Genomic DNA, 20,744 nt, shown 5'->3' with positions numbered 1-20,744 from the left:
TTGTTGTGAAACATTACTGGTGCCCGCTCGAGCAAATCGATGAACATTGGGAGGACAGTGCTACAGTGCTGCAAATGACTTACAAATTAGAATTCCCTATCAATTGATACCTTTTAGAATGGCTACCATCAAAAAACCAAGAGAAATGATGAAGAAGTAAAGGAGAGGTAACTTTTGCGCACTTTGACGGAAATATTGGCTTCACCATTCTAGAAAACTATGGAGGTTTAGAAATTAAATACAACTGCCCTATGATCCAGTAGCCCTACTTCTAAGTATGTATCTAAAGGAAGTAGACATAAGATATTAAAAATATCCCTGCACTCTTATGTTTATTGCAGCGTTATTTGGTGATAGCCTAGAGAGGGGAACTGACTATGATTATGTCACGGATGAACAGATAAAGAAGACATAATATACACACACAAACACACACACACTCACACACGTATTCAGAATATTGGGAAAGGATATCTTACCATTTGAGTCAATGACTTTGAGGGCAGTATGTTAGTGACATATCAGGAAGAGAAGGACAAAACCCATCTGGCCTCCTGTAGGTGTGTGACTAGAAGCTGAGCAGAATGGTGAATGTTGGGAGCTGAGAGGTGGGAGAAATGGGGAGTGGGGTACAAGGGTACGAACTGGGTGGTAGATGACTCAGTTCCTGCAACCCAGTGCACCTATGATGATCACAGTTACAAGCACAATGGCAGATACTTGAGAGCTGCTGAGAGAGTAAATTGTACATGTCCTCAACAACCAAAAAATGGTGATAGAGGTATGAATGGAAACTGTTGTGGCAGTCATTGCACAAGATATGTGTACACGCTACATGTACTCCATGTGGTATGTAAATTATAGCTCCATAAAGCTGAAAAAAAGTAATTTAAAATCCACTTCCTCAGTCCTACTTGTCACATTTGAAGCGTCTCATCATGCCCTTGTGACTGGTGGCTATTATTTTGGAGATTCCAGATACTGAATTTTCCATCATTGCAGAACATGTCATTGTACAATGCCAAATCTGGAACAGACTTAAAAGAGTGCATAGAACTGCAGTTAGAGAAGAATCATTAAATTGAAAAAGTAGGTTGAATCCTCCCTTTTTTGTTGTAATTTGTTTCATGGTTTGGGACTATACCCAGCAGTCTGCTTCCAGCTGGGCTTTAGGGGTCACTTTCTTAGGGGAACCCCACCTCTGTGGAGCACATGCTCCGGACCTTTGAGCTCTCTTGCTGGCTTGAACCGTGCTTCTGAAGAACAGGTCCTCATTTGGGTTTTCTTTATCTGACAGTATTAATGAGTAAGATTGTTTATGGGTATAGTTTATATGTAGTTTGCCCAGATTGGTTTTTTATTCTAAGTAGGCTTTCTTTCTTTATCATTAATTCCTGTTGGTGAATGAATTGTAAGATTAAATTTCACAGTAATATCTAATAAAGCTAATCTTTTCATTTAATGGCAATATAAAAAGAGGAAGAGTCTTTTTAAAACCAATAATAATTATTCTGATAGAGCTATGATGGAACTTAGGTGCAACTATCTTTCATATTTTAAATTCCTCTCAGGGAATATTATCGTCCCTTGAACATTTTCTCTTGAATTTGGCTTTCAATTTGAGAATAAAGAGCTTGATTTCAACCACAGTTTACTTGGATCTTATAATTTTGCTGCTTGGAAAGGATATAGTCTATTAGAAAAGATTGTCATGTCCACCTCATAATTTTTGGAGATAAGGCACGGCACCAATGATATCTCAGTATCAGAAGTAACACTGTTTTACCCTTATACTCAACCTGAAGAATGGAGAATTATTCAAGTAGTTTTCACAGGTAATTAATTGTAGGCCAGACACAGTAACAACAAAGTCTCCAATGGAGACGTTACTGGGCCCGCTCGAGCAAATCGATGATCAACGGGAGGGCCTTTACCTTTACCTTACATATAAAGTAAGTACTTAATATTATTTATTCATCTTTGAGTTGAAAGTCTTTCATCAAATGTAAACCGAAGAAGTTTTCAGAATCCTTACAAAAAAGATGCCAAGATTGGCGTAAGTTGGAAGGAAAAGGGAAAAAATCAACTACAGTTCAACATTAGGCCATGGATTTAGCCCTGGCTTCACTGATAAGACCTCAGTGACACCACCTAAAGGAGCCCAGTTTGCTGCTTCTCAAGGCCTGGCTGACAGCAGTCCTCTCCTTAAAGTCTGTCACTCGTCCCCAGCTAGGATTGGTCACTCCCTCTCAGCACAATAGTTGAATCTCTGTTATAGTTCTTATCTCACTCTTGGATATAAAACTCCAGAAATTTTTTATTGCCTACCACATGATTTATCAATCTTGATCCTTTTAACCCCTTCTCTCTTTTTTTAATTTTTATTAGTGAAACACCATGAGGTACAGTTGTGGACTTACAAATTTTTGTGCTTGGGTTTCAGTTATACAATGATCGAGTACCCATCCCTCCACTAGTGCCCATTCTCCACCACCACTAATCCCAGTATCCCTCCTACCCCCCATGCCCCCCCCATGCTGAAAGTAGACTATAGACCAAACATCATTGCCACTCAATTCCTCTTTTGCAAACCACAGCACCCAAAAGGAGAGAGAGAACAAAAGGGAGGGCCCTGCCACAGAGGCAGGGTGGGATGGGGGGCTGGGGGCTGGGAGGGATACCCCTTCTCTTTAACTCCCTCTCTCTTTTCCTTTTCCCACTCTTTCTCCTCTCTCATTCATTATGTTGACTCTTACTTGTTTATACTCGTTCTGAAATCAAGTCCCTTTTATGAATTGGACTATATTTCCAGCTGCCTTGATGTCAATCCCTGCAACTAACAAAGCTGAGTGATCTCTTGCTTACTTATATACCTCATTCCTTCCTAAGTAAGTGAATGAATAAAAGTTTATATTTATAAAGAGAGAGAGAGAGAGGGATATCAGGCCAATTTTTAATTTATTTGTGTGTGTATTAGGAAGCAAGATATTTTAACGTGAACTCTGGAGTTGACCTGGCTTCAGAATACCTCTTCACCTCCTCCTGTTTGTCCTTGTTCAGAGAGCTTGTAAACCCTTCACAGCCTTTTCTTCCACACACAGAGGATGTACACTGCCCTATCCATGGAAAGTATGCTATGTGTGTATGTGTGTGTGGGGGGGGCGGGGAGGCAGCTTCTCTGTCTGTAAACCTAATCATCATTTTTAATGCTACTCGGAAATGCAATGAGCGGATGGTATAGAGCAAGGGACTTGCTTTGCACGTGGCTGAGCGGGCTCAACCCTGGCATCTTTCTGGGCACAGGATTGGGAAAAATCCCTGATCACTCCTGAGTGTGACCCTTTCTTCCCTCCTAAGAAAAGAAATGTAGATGTGTTCTTTACAAATTAATATTATGTAAATTACATTTTTATTAAGAAATGGAGAAGAGCCATTTGGCCAGAACTGCCATCTTCTAGTATATTGCAAAAAAAAAAAATGACCAACACAAAGTGGAAGAGCAGGGCACCTGCTGTACGTTAGAAAACATGGAGTTGTTCGTTTGGCCACATGCATGCAGATCTACAGGAAAGACGCTGTCGTACACGTAAAGGGTATGGGCAGTGCCCCAAAAGGAATGCCCCACAAATGTTGCCATGGCAAAACCAGAAGATTTTGCAGTGGTACCCAACGTGGTGTTGGCATTGTCATACTGAAACAAGGACAAGATTCTTGCCAAGAGAATTAATATTCATACTGAACATTTTAAGCACTCTAAGAGCCCAGACAGCTTCCTGTAATGAGTGAAGGAAAACTTATCAGGAAGAGAGGAAGCCAAGAGAAAGGAACTCGGGTTCCGCTGAAGTGCCGGCAGTCCACCCATTGGAAAAGCAGCCCGAGCTGCTGGGCCCATTCCCTAGGAATTCGTGGCATGAGAAGCGTCTGTTTAAAAATAAAGACTCCTCGGCCATGAAACAAAGAAAAGAAGAAGAACCAAACATGCGTAGAGTTAGACTTTGGAGGCAGCCCTGAGGCGATCGCTTATTAACATCTTTCTAACCTGCTGCTTCTCCCAGCTGAGAGAGTTCTGTGGCATAAGACAAAACATTCAGTGTTCCAAGTTCAGAAAAAGGATTTTTGTTATGTTAAAATGTCGTAATCCCAAAGAGGGATCCTATTTTGTAATGTTTGACATTACGCTTATTTCACAAGATTCAGGAATGAGTAGTTTGACTAACTTCGTGATATTGCCAAATGACTAAAAGTGCCAAGGTTGACAGATTAAAAAAAATAAAGTATTTCGTGTGATGGTAAAGACCATCAAAGTCTATGGGAAAAGAAACATTTGCATTATTACTTCCGTCCACTCTTGTTCCTTAAAACTCTTACTGCTTTTAAGAATACATAGTCATCGAATACATTTCCTACGATTAGGATTACTATAATTAAGTAGAAAATTCAAAGGCAGTTTTGAAATACACTGTTTAATTTGTTTGCTTGAGTTTTGTTTTTATAATTGCCTGATCTTGTTTTTACCATACATCTAATTTGCAGAATCAGAATCCACACACACATTTATTAGACAAATCTAACGTTCAAACAGAACCTTCAGGAATATTACCCATCTTGTGGGATAATGTGACCTTACTCATATTTAGTCAGGAATGTGACTTAATTCCAAATTTTTATTTAAATGTTCCTACTTCAAATCTGTCTTCACCAATTAGAAACATGGTACATAATTTTTGTATATAATTTACCTAATTCTCATCCATCAGTTTTTCTGTATAGACTTGATACTAGTCATTTTTTTCATGTGGTTTTGTTGAGGGATTTATGCCTTTTTTCCGATATTCAGCTATTTAGAAAACCTCATAGTTTTTGGAGGCTTTGTATTAGAAACATGTTTCATGTCACTTTAAACCCATAGGACAATTCTGTCTTTTGGAAGATAAGGCTTGCTTCTTTTGCTTTTGTTTATCTTTCTTTTAATTAAAAGATAGATATCTTTTAATTAAAAGAATATATATAAGAATATATATAAGAATATATATCTTTCTTTTAATTTCTTTAAATTAAAGGACCATTAGTTTATTCCTGACAAATGCGTTACTCCTTAGATTGCTCAGAGAACCCTTCTTTAAGAGCACTGTTTATCATTGTGTCTCTTAGAAATATCTTAAAGGTCATGGCAAGAGATCTTGCAAGAAAATAACCTGGGCACCAAGTGATAGTTATTTAACAGTGCTTAGAATCCCCAGACCAAGCCAGAAATGCTGTTCAAGACTTGCTTTGTCAAGCTGGACTGTTCCACTTGTTTGTTTCATACTTGTAAGCTTCTATTCTTAAAGCAAGCTTGGTAGTGATTATAATGAACAAAAGATTTATATCTAGTCAGAATTCATAGCACATGTTCTTCTAAGGAAGAAGAAAAGGGGAAGGAGAAAACACCAACTGCGCATTTTAATCTTTGTGTTCCAGAAATGGAACTAAGCAGTCAGTCTCATGGGAACTTCATTTTTCTAGCTTGGCTTTTTCCTCTAAGAAAAGGTACTTCAGGGGGCCAGAGCAAACACTGGATAGGGTGTTCGCCTTGCATGTTGCCCACCCAGGTTTGGTCAGTAGCATCCATATTGTCCCCCAAGCCCACAAGGAGTGATTCTGGAGTACAGAGCCAGGAAGAAGCCTTGAGCACTGCTGGGTGTGGCCTATAAACCAAAAAGAAAAAAAAAGGTGCTGCTTTTTTTTAAAATTTAATTTAATTTTTATAAAGTTGTTCAGAATAGTTCACTACAGGTAGTATTCAAACACCATTCCCACCCCCGTGCACAAAAAGGTGCTTTTGAGGCTAAGCGATAATATGGGAATAGGGTGTTTGCCTAGGATGCATGCCGCCCACACAGGTCCAGTTCCTGGTACCTCATACGCGGTCCCACAGCACCCCAGGAGTGATCCCTGAGTGCAGAGCTGGAAGTAAGCTATGAGCACTGTCTAGGGCTTCCACCGGACTCTATGCCAGGAATCCCCTGCCCAGATTTGGTTTTATTTCATTGCTGTGATCTCCAACTAAATTTGTGTCACTATGTAGAAATGTTTGTGTACAACATAGGCCAGGAAAACAAACCAAGAGCTTGCGGGGGGGGGGTGGGGGGGTGGGGGGGGTGGCGGTGACCTAAGACTAGAAGGAAAACTCCCTGTGCTGTACTTTCTGAGATAGAAAATGTTTTTAAGTTGTTTTTATTTTCCAGGGCGATTTCAGTAGATGTACAATTTCTGTTGTACCTGTTAATTTTTCTACATAAGTCCCCTCTGTTGAGTGCATACCTCCACACACGTTTTTCAGAGTCTGGCACTGTCATAAATACTACAAGAGGAAAGTTTAATGTTGTCCTTCAAATAATTCGCTTTATTGACTGCTCATAGGCAAGGATGGGCTATTTCAGGTAATGGAGAAGACGAGAGCAATTAGTCTAGAGTTAAGTGGGTAGATGTTTATAAATTGTTTAGTGTAACCCAAAATAGTGCCTCTTGGTTGTTAACTTTGGGAAAAAAAAGTGTATCAGTCAGTGTTTTCAGTACTGTGGCTGTATGTATGGGGGTGCTTTGTGAAACTCGGTAGGGGCTAATGTAAAAGTAGAAGCAGAGTTTCTGTGTTCCATTGCCGTTCTGCACTCCTCAGCTGCACCAGTCTTGGCAGTGTTCATGCCATCCACATTATCCTTGTCTTTAGAAATACATAATGTTGCCTTTCAGGTTTCTCTCTATGCCATACCGGAAAAGATTGGTCAAGTTAACCATGCCTTGGAAACAACGGTGAAGCTTCTCGAATTTTTTGAAAACTACTTTGAAATTCAATATCCACTTAAGAAATTGGGTAAGAATCATGCAGCATCTTATTTTCATCATAATCTAAACTCATTTTTTTTTTTATTGTGCTCCGTAGAAGAGCTTCTGCCAGAGCTTTAAAATAGCTCTTTTAACGTCAGAGTATCATTGCTGTTAAGGTGTGGCCGGTAGGCATTTCTGATTGTTGAGGTGATACTGATTCCATGGATGGACCTGAACATGAAGCTTCTAGACTCTCTGGGAGTTTGCTCAGGGCATAGTCTGGGGTTTGGTCAACTTTTAATATTATCCTGATAGAAAAAAAGAAAGAAAGGCATCCTGGGGGCTCAGAAAGGCAAAATAATTCAATACTCATTAATGTGGAGCTGTTATTCTGGACAAACGAGAGCTGACTCTCATCCTAGATTAAAGAGTTGACTTCACTCTGTCCTTTCTCTGGGGAGTTGCTTTATTTCTTACGAAGTAATTCGGACTCTTGTCTGTTCAGCCCCCTGCAACCAATGGGAAGGTGAACGGCATACACGCTCTTTGTTAGGAGGACAGTATGAATTTGCTACCTCCCCTCCTGATTTCTTTCTTGTTGCACCCAGATTTGGTGGCCATTCCAGACTTTGAAGCAGGAGCAATGGAAAACTGGGGATTGATAACCTTCCGAGAAGAAACACTTCTGTGCGACAATAGTACCTCTTCAGTGGCTGATAGAAAACTCATCACGAAAATCATCGCCCATGAGCTGGCCCATCAGGTATAGCCAACCTAGGCTGTTACTGTCTAATCCCTGCGAGATAAGCAGTGGCACGAAGTAGGCTCTATTTGTAGGAGAGATTTAGATGCTCAGATGAAAAAGTGAGCTTTGATTGTAGTCCGAAATATGTGACCTTTCCTACTAAAATAAGTTTTTAGCAAAAGTTTCATTTTCGTATGAAAAGTCCAGTTGAAGTTTCCACCATTTATGAAGCGTGTTCTTACCTGCTGCCTCAGTCACTATTTTTGCGGTTGCTCTGAGGTAGGAGTCGATCCCGTTTACTGATGTGGGAGCTAGAAGTCAGCTCACTGCCTGGCACGATTGAGAAGGCTGGCACAGACCTGGAGGAGCCCCACAGCATTGGGGCACCGTCGCCCCTTCTGGCTTCACTGCCTCTCAGCGATACAGTGGCCCCGTGGCAGTGTATGGGCAAGAAGCCTTTTCCTTATGTCACACTTCCTTCTCAGGGCGTTTGGGCTATAGTCACCAGGACTCGGTTGATCTCTTCCTCTGCTGCTCCAACTGTATCTCTCTTAGTCTGCAGGGGGGCACGGGGGCGTCTGAGACCAGGGTGAGCTCACGTGTGGTCCTGTGACACAGAGAACAAACAGGAGAAACTCACAGGGCGTCAGTCCTGCATTCCACAGCGCCCCGTCTGCCCTCCCCTTGGCGTAGGGCAGGTTGGGGTGGGCTTGGGTTTGGTGCTGTGGTGAGGGGGACCGTGGAGGAAGGTCTCAGCCCCAATCTGGAGACTTCTCTAAAGGCCGACAGGAGAAAGGCAGTTCCTGGCATGGTCTTCAGTGCTTGCCAGGTGGGCTTGGGGGGTTCCCTCGAGGGCTCTCATTTCTTGGGCTACCCATCAACGGCTGGGGGAGTATTTCCTTGTTACTGCCTTGTTATTAGCCAATCATCGCACTCCGAAATGGGTTTTCAGATGGAATCTTTGCCAGAAAGGCTACTGCAGTTCTCAGAAGGACCTTGATTCTGTGCCTCAGAACCCTCCCCCTTTGCTGCTGACGTGAGCTGGGCCGCACGACTGGGTTGGGGCACCTGGTTCACATACGAATTCATGACTGCTGAGTTCCATTGTCCTCAGACTCTTCCTGTCCTTGCTTTTTTTTTTTTCCTTATTACCTCATAGGAGACATTTGTTCTGAATTATTTATATTCCTGCTTTCTTTTTTGTTTGCTCGTTTGTTCTGGGTCACACCCGTAATGCTCAGAGGGTCCCCCTGGCTCTGCACTCAGGAGTCACTCCTCACAGTGCTCTGGGAACCAGATGGAATGCCAGGGATCGAATGTGGGTCAGGCGACCGCAAGGCAAACACCCTCCCCACATCACACTGGAGAGATCTTTAAGTATTTTTTCCAAGGAGAAAAACTCCAGGAAAGTGGCAAAACCTTCAGTGAGCCACAGATCATTCCACCACTGCATTGTTACCAGATTACCAAACCATTGAGGACCATACTGTCCTCCATGTGAAAATCGAGAAGTATGTAGTGTGAAATTTTTGACTATAGAAAAGTCTCTTACGCAGAAATTTTATCTTAATCTACTGTGAGTGGTGGTAGATACATTGTAGAATTATCTTATTTGATTTTCTGTGGAAGGAGATCTGCACGATACAAGAAATAATACTTTTAAGAAAGAGCTAAAACATGAACACCAGTATTTTTGTTTGTTAAACGCTTACTATCTCTCTGGCTTCTCTTATCATTCAGTTTCGCAAGATATTAAAATTTATATTTTACTTTTAAAGTATATTTGTGAAACTTACAATAATCATACTGTATTTTTAAGATATTGTTATTCAGTAGTAGGGGATTGATCTGAGAGTTCAGTTATTAGAAAGTTCCTGAAAAAGTAAATATTGTGTTGGTCTTGGAACAGGAACTATAGTACAATGTGTAAGTCACTTACCTTGCATGCAGCAGACCTGGGTTCTATCCCCAACACCCCATATGAGTCCCTGAGCTCTCCAGTACTGATCCCTAAGCACAGACTAGGAGTAAACCCTGAGCATTGCCACGTGTGATCTGAAAACAAAACATTAAAAAATAATCTTTTGATCATTATTTGTTTTTTCTCTCCACAGTGGTTTGGTAATCTGGTAACAATGCAGTGGTGGAATGATCTGTGGCTAAATGAAGGTTTTGCCACTTTCATGGAGTTTTTCTCCTTGGAAAAAGTATTTAAAGACCTCTCCAGTGTAAGTATAGAATTTGTTGGGTTTTCCGTGAATGCTGGGGCAAATAGTCAGATCTTATCTACTGTATTTTCATTGCATTTGGAGTACTAGAAATCTTTTATTTTATTTTTTATTTTACTTTTAATATATTTTTAATGCATTGCATTTGGAGTATTAGAAGTTTTTTTTCACTTATTTTTAAATTTTATTTTATCTTATTTTTAATATATATAGCTCATAAGAATTTAAAGTTAAATGTCTGTTGTGCAGAATAAAACTTGTGTGTGAGGAGAAACAAATGAAGACCTCTTCTCAGGATGCTTGTTTTCTCTGTGATCCTTTTCTTAACAGTGACCCCCTGGGTCACTCCAGGCAAGCTATCTGCCTTTCTAAGTGTAAGTCACATTTTGTGCCCTTCTCCAAGACTTGGAACATTATCCTGTACCAGCATGCAAAGACTGTGATCACTGTGCTAACCTCCTGTCTGGATAGCTTTCCTGTCCTGGGACAGATTCCGCCCAGTCACGTCTGCTGTAGATAGGAAAACATAGACTTAATTCTGTCTCAGAACTCAGTGACTTCCTGTTACCTGTAGGACAGGAGGACTCCGTCTTTCATTTGAAGTTTTTGTGTAAGACTTGATAGACAAATTCGGGTGGTAGAAGGAATGAGTTTTTGCCAGAACGCTTAAGGCTCTCTAAATCTGTTTGCTATTTGATTAAGCAAAGAGATGCACAGTTTTACCACTTGGTGGTGCCCAGAATGTTTGAAACTTGAAGGGAGCTCTTTTACTGAACTCAAGTATTTTTGTTTGAGAGTTTCATTTCAGATGAGCCTCAGTTGAGGGAAATGCTTATAATCTTAATTGAAAAGCTCTACTGTACTGTGTAATTGAAACCCAAGCACAAAAATGTGTAAGTCTACAACTGTACCTCATAGTGTTTCGCTAATAAAAAAAAAAAGCTCTACTGTATATGACAAATCACCTTAAGGACTAGATTTTGGTTGTTTTTAATTGAAGGTGTTTTTTTTGTTTTCCTTTTGTGCTATTGGGAATCACACCCACGGCGTCGGATATGTAAAGCATGTGCTCTACCACAAAGATACTTTGGTATATCAGTGGCATAAAGTTTTAACTTTTCAAATGTGTACAAATATTTACTCAAATATTCATCTTAAATATTCAGATTTGGCATTTGGTTGCTTCAATGAAATATTCTTAATGCAGCCTTCTGTTGTTTAGGAAGTGCTCTTTTTCACATTGCTGGAAATTATAAATCTTACTTTTCAATTTAAAGATATACATGAATGACAGTTTTCCTACATTTTCAAAAACAGGTTCTAAGGTTTAGTGGAGCTTCTTTTTTAACAATGAAACATAATAATTCATTTAATTTCTATAATCACTGGCCTTAACCTTTGATACTCTTTTTTTTTTCTTCACTAGTATGAAGATTTCTTAGATGCTCGCTTCAAAACCTTGAAGAAGGACTCCTTGAATTCATCTCATCCACTGTCATCACCTGTCGGCTCTTCAGAACAGATTGAAGAAATGTTTGATTCTCTTTCCTATTTTAAGGTACTGCTAATGCATGAAAGAACTTAGAGTGGATTTTAAATAAATTTCGTATGTGAGCAGGCTGCATGATTGAGTTTATTTTAAAGATTAAATTGCTATTTCCAGGTTCTTTGTTATATTTTAAGATGGTTGCTTCTATAACTCTTGATCTTAATTTCTTTGTCTTTCATTTAAAATTCTTCTGGTATTCTGAACAGTTAACCAAATTTTATTATAATGCGTTTTTAAATTTTTGTTCATTCACTAGATATATTGGCAGACTATAACAAGGGTTATAGTCTAAATAAGCACTTAACTGGTTTTTCAGAATTGAGTCATGTTTTAAAATCAGAATTGCCAAACTAAGTAAGTAGAAAGAAATTTTAAGACTTGGGGTTCAGGAGCCAGAGTGATATTACAGCAGGCAGGGCACTTGCCTTGCACACAGTTACTTTAGGTTCAGTCTCTGGCATCACACATGTTCGCCCAAGCTTGCCAGGAGCAACCCCTGAGTACAGAGCCACGAGTAAGTCCTGAGCACCCCCAGGTGTGGCTCAAAAACAGACAAGACTTGGGGCTTAGATTAATTGGAGATTAGGAACATGGACTCCAGGTCTGGGGTAAGGCAAAGCCAAAGAACTCGATTGTGGATTAGGAACCCCGAAGGTTAGGGAGTGGAAGAGTGGGATGTCAGTGATTCTTCCACTTGTGTTGAGAGGGAGGAATGAGTATCACTGTGTGTTTGTCTTCTTCCTGTGGCCATTAGATGAACTGAGTTGTAATTGACTTTCTGTGCTGCACCAGGAGAAAAATATATGAACCATGTGAGACATAGTCATCATCAGCCCGGAACGGGACGGTCAGGTGGCCAGGGCAGGTGAAGCACCAGGAGGTTTGCATGTACTAAGACTTGTGCTTTTGCTCAAGATGGTGAGAGTTTCTTTGGGAGAGAGTGGGGATTGAAGTGAATTAAGTAACAATATTTGAAGTGAAGAATAATGAGCATAGTAGAGAAAGGCAAGAATGGGTCAGTGATGGCCAGCGACACACACATTTGTATGCAGGAGACCTTGAATTTGAGACACAATACCAAAAAAAAAAGGTGCGGGGGGAGTTGGGGAGGAGGGTGAACCAGAGAGGTCTGCAAAGAAAATAATTCAGGAATATAGATAAAGGAATATTTTCCTTCTCCTGCTTAGGGAGTGGCAGTTATCACACTGTATTAAGAAAAATGTGCAGGATAATTTGCCAGAGTTGTCTGTAAGAAGGAAGTACCAGTATGGGAAATGTATATTTCAGACATATTTTATTTAGTTTTTTTTTTTTGTCTTTGAATTCTAATGCAGATTTTCTGGTGAGAATCCATTCATTTTGGCAAATCTTTACAAATACCAATGTGCATCTGACATTATTCTAAGCGCTGGGGTGGACGTATTCCTTTGATGGTAGAGCTTCTAGTTCATGGCCTGTAGATAGAGCCGCAGTGTATGAATAAATGAATGAATGAGTGAATGAGTGTGGTGTTCATGGGTGAATAAGGCATGGTGGGGAAAAGCAGCAGGAGAAATGTTTTATGTGCGATGATAGAGGAGGACCATGGATATTCCAATACTGCTTGGGAGAGATGGAGTAAAGATGGGGTCTGTATGCAGAAGAGATGAAATAAATCTGAAATTGGCTGTTCCCAGAAGGACGTGGACTAACCCTAGGCTGCTGCCTGGGAATGTGCATTCCTAGAGTTCCCGCCATTCCCTGTAAGTGATTGCTTTCTCTGCCTGCACTGATTGCTCAGACAGTGTGATTGATGTTAACCCTCTGTTTTCCTCCTGAGAGTCTGAAGGTTTAGTATGTGCTCAGTAGAAGATACCTTTACCCCCAGTAACAATCCTAAATGCGCAGTTTTAATGGACCTCACTGGTTAGACAACATTTTATTGGCACAACTTTGTACGGAGGGATTAAGTGCATCTAGGCTCCCTGAGGAGAGGACTCTTGGCGATACCTAATTATCTCATGCATCTTTTCCCTTGGCTGATTTTGCTGTACAATCTTTCACCATCATAAGGCACTGTGATAGGGAGTCTTCCTCATACATCCTTAAAACTGGGTGCTGTCTTGGGGACCCTCACACAGCTTTTGATAAGAGACTCACGTGTTCCAATACCAGAAAGGAGTTGAATATCTGGAGTATAATAGGGAATGTGGTATAGACGTCGAAGAAATAGCTAAGAGGGCGAAGAACCTCCGGCTCCGGGCACATCTCTTTGATTCCACTGTTCTTCCTGCATTAACATATGCCTCAGAGACCTGGGCCCTACGCAAACAAGATGAGAACGCCATTCAGGTCTCCCAAAGAAGAATAGAAAGAGCTATGCTTGGAATATCACGTTTCACTCAAATGAGAGAACGAATCCGGAGTTCTGACATCCGTCGACGATCAAGGATCAGGGACGCTGTCTCATTTGCCAAGGTGTCGAAAATCAGATGGGCTGGTCACGTAATGAGATTTAAAGACGACTGTTGGACTAGAGCTGTTACTGATTGGATTCCACGGGATGTCAAGAGACCGCGTGGCCGCCCACCTACCAGATGGTCAGACTTCTTTGTCAAGATCATGAACGATCGGTTTGAGGCCCTCCATGTTCCCGGAGCGAAGAGATGCCATTGGGCTACACTAGCACGCGACAGGGACAAATGGAGACGTTACTGGCGCCCGCTCGAGCAAATCGACGACTAACGGGAAGTTAAGTGATTAAGTGGTATAGACAGTGAGAGGGATTCTGGGGCCCCAATCATTGCTAGGTTGAAAAGAATATGAGATGACCTGATGTTCCCGGCAGTGACCTGAAAATCTGCTCGTCTGTGCGGGTGCCTCAGTGTGACTCGTTTTTGGATTTACTTCTCCGCTTCCTCTAGCACGTGAGTCAAGGTGACAGTTGAGACTTCAGTGAGTAAGAGAAAAGAGTTACGGAAACAGTTACTGAGAATTCTTCAGCTCCTCTAACGTATCTGCTTGTTGTGGGATGCTGGGCGTCATAGGGAGCACTTGTACTGTCCTCTGAGTGAAATCGCCAAAGCTCGAATGAGCCTGCGTGGGAACGGCCCAAGGTGGTGGAGCAGTCTTGGCAGCAGAGGCTGAAGGGGAGCACACAGATGGGTTGGAGAGATGAAGGGCTGCCCCTGCCCAACCAACTGCAAGTGGAAAGGGCTTTTCTAGGTCTCAGGCGTAACCCTGGGAGTCCAGGGTGGGTCGCTCAGTCTGGCTTCCTGGCATCATGGCCCTGTGTGCGTGTGCAGCACTGGGATGGGTGGCCAGAAGTCCATCGGAGGGTAATGGTGGGCCTGGGCAGCTGGCAGGCACTGCTGATGGCCTTTTCCACCACTGGCCACTGCAACTGGGTTTCCGTCACCAACAGATCAAGACAAGTACTGTGGCTGAGCTGCCCAAGACAGATTGACCTGCAGGGCTTTCTCCAGCCCAGTCCGTGTCTGTGTGTGGTGGGTGAGCTGCAGTCTGTGTCCCTGAAACCTGGGGCCTCTGAGCGGGGAGCCAGCTGCCCTTCCCCTGGCCTGCTCACTCTCTCCAGCTCCCTGAGAGCCGGGTCTCCCCATAAAGCCACCTGGGCCTGCAGACGGGCTGCTGTCTGCGGGGGGCCTCCAAGTCCTGGCCATAGCCAGGCCCTCTCAGACTCTGGGCAGCCGCTCCCGGGCACGCATGACCACACACCTCTCAGACTTGGCCCAGAGATACCCCTGAGTGCTGCTTCATCCGGACCCTGTGCCCCGCCCCCCTCCCCAGGCATGTGTGGGACTGCACATGTGATGAAAGATGGGAGTGTGGAGACTTATTCAGTTTGTGGCGGGATGGTCCCTGGGGGAGATGCAGAGTTCCCGCTGTGTGGGCTGCCTCAGGAAAACTCCAGAGCCGTGGGCCTAGTGATGCCTGCTGGAATAGGACAATGATGGGAGAGACCAGGATGGGATGAGAGGACGTCTGGGAAATCCAGGCAGAAACCTTAGTACCCAAACAATACCGGGGTGGAATAGAAAATTAGAATGGGCTTCAAAGTGGAATGGAAGACGTTGGAAAAAGATCAGTGACCGTGAAGGTAGAATCGTGGAAATCCAGTTATATATGCAAAAAGACATGGAAATAACGAAGCTAACCTGAAGTGATGTGGGGATGGCAAGGAGAGAAAGCAGGTTCACGTGACAGCAGCTAGGAGGAGAGAGAGACGGGGCAGAAATCTTACTTGCAGAATAGCCAGGAGCTTTGCCAAGCTGGGTAGTGGCAGTGGCTTTGTTGCCACTGGTTTTTGTTTTTTGTTTTATTGAATCACTGTGAGATCGACCCTTACAAAGCTGTTCATGATCAGGGTTCAGTCATACAGTGTTCCAGCACCCGTCCCTCTACCGGTGTCCGTTTCCCAGCACCAGTGTCCCCAGGTTCCCTCCCCATCACCCCCAACCACAACCCTGGCCTGCCTCTATGGCAGGATGGCTTCTCTCTGTCTCTCTCTCTCTCTCTCTGAAGTATTTTTGATAATTCCTTTCATCATTTAGTTGTAATAAGCAATATAAAATAAATTATTGTTTGCCTACTAAGGGGACAGTCGGGGGGGGGGGAGGTTGAGACAATGTTGGGGGGAGGGGAAGATCACTCAGATGGTTAGGATTGGTGTTGTAACATTGAAAGCCTGTACCAGCTGTATTATGAACAATTTTGTAAACCATGGTGTTTAAATAAATATTTAAAATAATAATCAAGCACTCTTGGAGAAAAGAAAAGAGAAAGAAACCGTACTTGAAAGGAATTCATCACCACCAAACCAGTCCTGCAAGAAATGCTTAAAGTACTTCTATAAAAGGTGAAAAATCCCGACTTGGAAGTGCTGAGATAGGTAGAAACTTCAAAGAAGGAGAGGAGGAGATTAATGATGAGGACTCTTTATATTGGGGGTCACTGATTCTTTCCTTCTCGTCTCTGTTCTGTTAAAGTTAGAATTTTCAATTCCAGATTTTACATTGTTTTTCAGTTAGCATAGCAGGTAGGGTGTTTGCCTTGCGTGCGGTCAACCTGGGTTCGAGTCCTCCGTCCCTCTCAGAGAGCCCGGCAAGCTACTGAGAGTATCTCGCCCGCACAGCAAAGCCTGGCAAGCTACCCGTGACGTGTTTCATATGCCAAAAACAGTAACCACAAGTGTCATAAGGGAGATGTTACTGGTGCCCACTCGAGAAAATCGATGAACAATGAAAGGACAGTGCTGCATGCAGTGCTTTCAGTTCTAAAGTTTATATCTGGACCTGGGATATGGCTCAGTTGGTTGAGTCACATGTAATAGTACATGTAAGTCTTTGGGTTTGTCCACCGCACGCACACTCTCATGAATGCAGTTTTATTGACACAAGTGGCAGTGCTAGCTAGTGTCAGCGTATTCAAGTGAGGACAGTGACTTGGACTTTGCTTTTTTTTTTAATAAAATTTTATTTTCCTTTTTTTTTTTATAAGGCATTTCACAATATTTGATCACATTTGATAGTCAAACACCAATCCCACCACCATTATACCTTCCCTTTCCCATATTTGGGATGTTTCCATCCCAAACCCTAATCCCTGCCCCAAGGCACAACTGAAATAATACATTTTGTATTGTTTGTTATGAAAAACTGCTAAAAATGCTACCAAAAAGTATCCCTAGAGAAAACAGTGTGAAGATTGTTCTATTTTGGCAGGGGCCATTAAAACCTTCTTTAGGATATCACTAACTAACATGTTGTTAAGGATTGAATGATGTGAACTTTCATATATGTATCTGAAAATATATATATTTATAAAAATAAATATTTATCTGTTAATAATGTAAAGGTAAAGGTAAAGGCCCTCCTGTTGATCGTCGATTTGCTCGAGCGGGCCCAGTAACGTCTCCATTGGAGACTTTGTTGTTACTGTGTCTGGCACATCGAATACTCTCGGTAGCTTGCCGGGCTCTCCGAGAGGGGCGGAGGAATCGAACTCGGGTCGGCCGTGTTGGCCACTTGTAAGGCGAACGCCCTACCCGCTGTGCTATATAATTAATATACACATATAATTAATGTGCATATAATGTGTTAATAATATGTATATATTTATATATACACATATATAAATATATACATATATATAAATATGTATATATTTATATATATGTGTATTTCCCTCTGTGATTGATTGCCTGCTATTTGAACCCCATCAAATGTGGTGTGATACTCTTGGAGAATGGGTAGGGAATATCTTATGCGGCTTCACTGTCCAGGAATAGGTTCTCTTGTGCGTGAGGCGTGGCCCAAACGTGTGGGGAGCAGCCTTGAGTGTGGCAACAGTTGGGTTCTGGAGGTTTTTGGCTGCTGGGGCTGGTTCCCTTGGGGCAGGGAAGGCTCTCACCCGCCCCCCTCTGGGTCACCCCAAGTGAAACAACCTGGCATGGAGTCTGGTGGCATGGCTATGGCCGGTGTCACGTTGCTCCCTTCCGGGAGAGAAAGCCGTGCAATTGGGTGGTGGCTGATGACAAGATTATCTGGCGCCAGCAGGAGGTGGTTGTGGGCATGACGGCTGGGTCCCCAGAGACTGGACTTCACTTGTTAATGTGATTATTGAAGGGAAGAAAGCTGGCGGTGCTGGAGAGAAGAGGAGCTGTTGGGTACAAAAAAGAGACTTGAGAAGTGAAATGATATTAGTAGATATTAAACTGTTACATGTATCTCATCGTTTTGGTGACGTAGCATTGCTCCATTTTTATTGGAAGTGAAATTCAAAATTGTTTTTGTCCCCACTATAGTCTAGGCATTGTTTCGATCGTCACAGTAGAGCCTTTTGCCTTTTTCCCACTCATACAATTTGGAAGAACAAAGTACATACCTAGAACAGTTACAGGGCGTCAGGTAAATTGAAGATGAAGAGCTGGGATGTCTGTGTGGAATCAGGGGAGGCCTCACAGAGGAGGTGACTTCAGGGTTAGAGGTGACATGAGTATCTATGAGTACAGCACTCGTGATTCTGAGCTGGTGACATCTGCTTGCTGCCCACACATATACCGATTCCAAATGTGTCTGAAGGGTCCCTGAAGGATGGATAGGACTTCAGCGACACAGCACACTAAGCAGGAAGGAAGAGCGGTGCCCAGCAGTCTTTGGGAGTGCTGCTAAATTTGTCGTCTCCTGCAGAGAATTCACGGGTTGGATCAGTACTGCCACTGAAAATTGAACAGGTTTTTCTACTAAATGTATTTGTAAACACTAAACTTTTGAACACTAATACTGAGACAGTGGTAGACCAAACAGAATTTGGGCTCTTCAGAATTCATGCGCTTGAAAAATCTGCTCTGTTAATTTCTTTTCACATCACTTAAAATAATTTTGAGTTATGCCCACATTTGGTTTTATGAGACAGACCAGCAGTGTTTCATAACCAGGCTGTATATACTAATGTATACTTCAGAATATACGAATATTACATTTTGTGGAATACAAAATGTATTTTGTATTTTGAATTTTAGGTTCTTTATTCTATGGCTACAGTTTTCTCTTATTTTCCTCTTTCTCATCTTTTTTTTCCTTAATAGGGAGCTTCTCTTTTGTTGATGCTGAAAACTTACATGAGTGAAGATATATTTCAACATACGATTATTCTCTACCTGCATAATCATAGCTATGCATCCATTCAGAGTGATGATTTATGGGATAGTTTTAATGAGGTAAGTCATCTGGATATTTTATTTAGCACCTAAAATTTTGAAGAGAGAATTCTCCTATTTATATTTGTTAAAATATGTAAGCCATGGTAGCAACTACAGTTCATACAGTATAAAGTTAAAATAAAATTTAAAAAAAAAAGGGAACACCGGGCTTGGAGAACCTTGTCTGTGACCTTGGATGACTTTTGATTCTATCCCTTCGTCTCTCTTTCTACTCCATTGTAAAGTTGTCCTTTCTGAATTCGTCTCCCAGTGAATTTGGCTTGCTTGTTTTGTGTATCTCTCTCGTCCTTTTCTTAGGCTTTCATAGGGTTTCCACCTCCATCTCATGATTTTATTTCTTCTGGACTCTGCCCCCACAAGTTCTGCCCTTAGTGACCATGTTCCTTTAGTGTAGATGCCCTGTCACAAGCTGACTTCTCTGGCTTCAAACCACCCTGAGTCACACTTTACAGTCCGGATTGTGGTGGCCCTACAAGTGTTCTGATGAACAAGGTGATTTGTAGCAGTGTATAAAGTCAGAATGGTGAATGAATGCCAGCTACATAAACTTCTGGAGCATTTGGGTTTGCTACCCTATACTTGGGCTGGAGCGATAGCACAGTGGTAGGGCATTCGCCTTACAAGCGGCCAACATGGCCAACCCGAGTTCAATTCCTCCGCCCCTCTCGGAGAGCCCGGCAAGCTACCGAGAGTATTCGATATGCCAGACACAGTAACAACAAAGTCTCCAATGGAGACGTTACTGGGCCCGCTCGAGCAAATCGACGATCAACGGGAGGGCCTTTACCTTACCTTACCTTACCCTATACTTAACCAGTGGTTCTTAGTGTTTTGAGAGATCACAGATATATTGGAAGTTTGATGAAAATTCTGCACACATCTGGGGTAGTAGGGGAACACACATACACACCACACCGCACATGCGGAGGCCAAATACTGTGGGCCATGGCATTCAGAACCTCTTCTCTGAGTCTCTCGTGCATGCTTTCTGCTTCTCAGTCTCTGAAATCTGCTATTTTCTCACCATTGACTCTTTGCCTAGAAGACACACTTCCCCCCACCACCACCAGCCCCCAACCCCATGACTTCAATTTGAGAAAAGAAACAGCTCAGTCACCATTGGCAAGTAATTTCCAAATCACTGTTATTCCTCTTACAGTGGCAGTTTAGTTGAAAGCCATGCTATTTGCTTTGTACTCTCTGTAGTTTCTCCTGACATTTAGAGTAATTTCTGCCTTCCTCACTGACTTCGGCTTTTTCATCCATGTTTTCATATTCTAGCCCAGTCCCTGACATCATAGTCGGGGGTTTTAGCATCCCCTTAGACATGCAGTAGCCTGTGGTTTCATTGTCTTTCAACGATCCAGAACCACCTCACTTGGCTTTGTTTTCTAAGCTGTTGTCCAGAAATCACTAGGCAATAGCTGTGAAACATGTAAGAGCGACATCACAACGGATATATGAGGTGCGCCGTTCTTTATTGTTCTTAAATAAGTGCTCATTGAGCAATTGCATTTTGACCTGGCATGCACTGGCACAGTACAGCGAGGTATGACCAAGTGCAGAGGCTTGGGGGATTTTTTGTTTTGTTTTGTTTTGGGGCCACGCCAGTGTTGTTCAAGGCTAATTCCAGGCTCGGCACTAAGGAATTACTCCTGGCCGTGCTTGGGGGACCATATGGGATGCCGAGGATAG

General features: G+C 42.4%; 1 protein-coding gene across 1 annotated transcript in view; it reads left to right on the top strand.

The window, feature by feature from the left end:
- LNPEP (leucyl and cystinyl aminopeptidase) overlaps positions 1 to 20,744 on the top strand; it is a 92,515-nt gene that overhangs the window by 50,074 nt on the left and 21,697 nt on the right. The window contains exons 5-9 of the mRNA XM_056112470.1: positions 6,733 to 6,853; positions 7,416 to 7,570; positions 9,667 to 9,780; positions 11,207 to 11,338; positions 18,915 to 19,046. Of these exons, the coding sequence (XP_055968445.1) occupies positions 6,733 to 6,853; positions 7,416 to 7,570; positions 9,667 to 9,780; positions 11,207 to 11,338; positions 18,915 to 19,046 (654 nt within the window). The remainder of the gene's footprint in view (positions 1 to 6,732; positions 6,854 to 7,415; positions 7,571 to 9,666; positions 9,781 to 11,206; positions 11,339 to 18,914; positions 19,047 to 20,744) is intronic.

This window comes from Sorex fumeus, unplaced genomic scaffold (genome assembly GCF_029834395.1).
Source record: "Sorex fumeus unplaced genomic scaffold, SorFum_2.1 ptg000018l, whole genome shotgun sequence".
In the NCBI taxonomy this organism is placed as follows: domain Eukaryota; kingdom Metazoa; phylum Chordata; class Mammalia; order Eulipotyphla; family Soricidae; genus Sorex; species Sorex fumeus.
The sequence above is the reverse complement of the archived record's forward strand: the minus strand, read 5'-3'. Positions and strand labels throughout refer to the sequence as shown.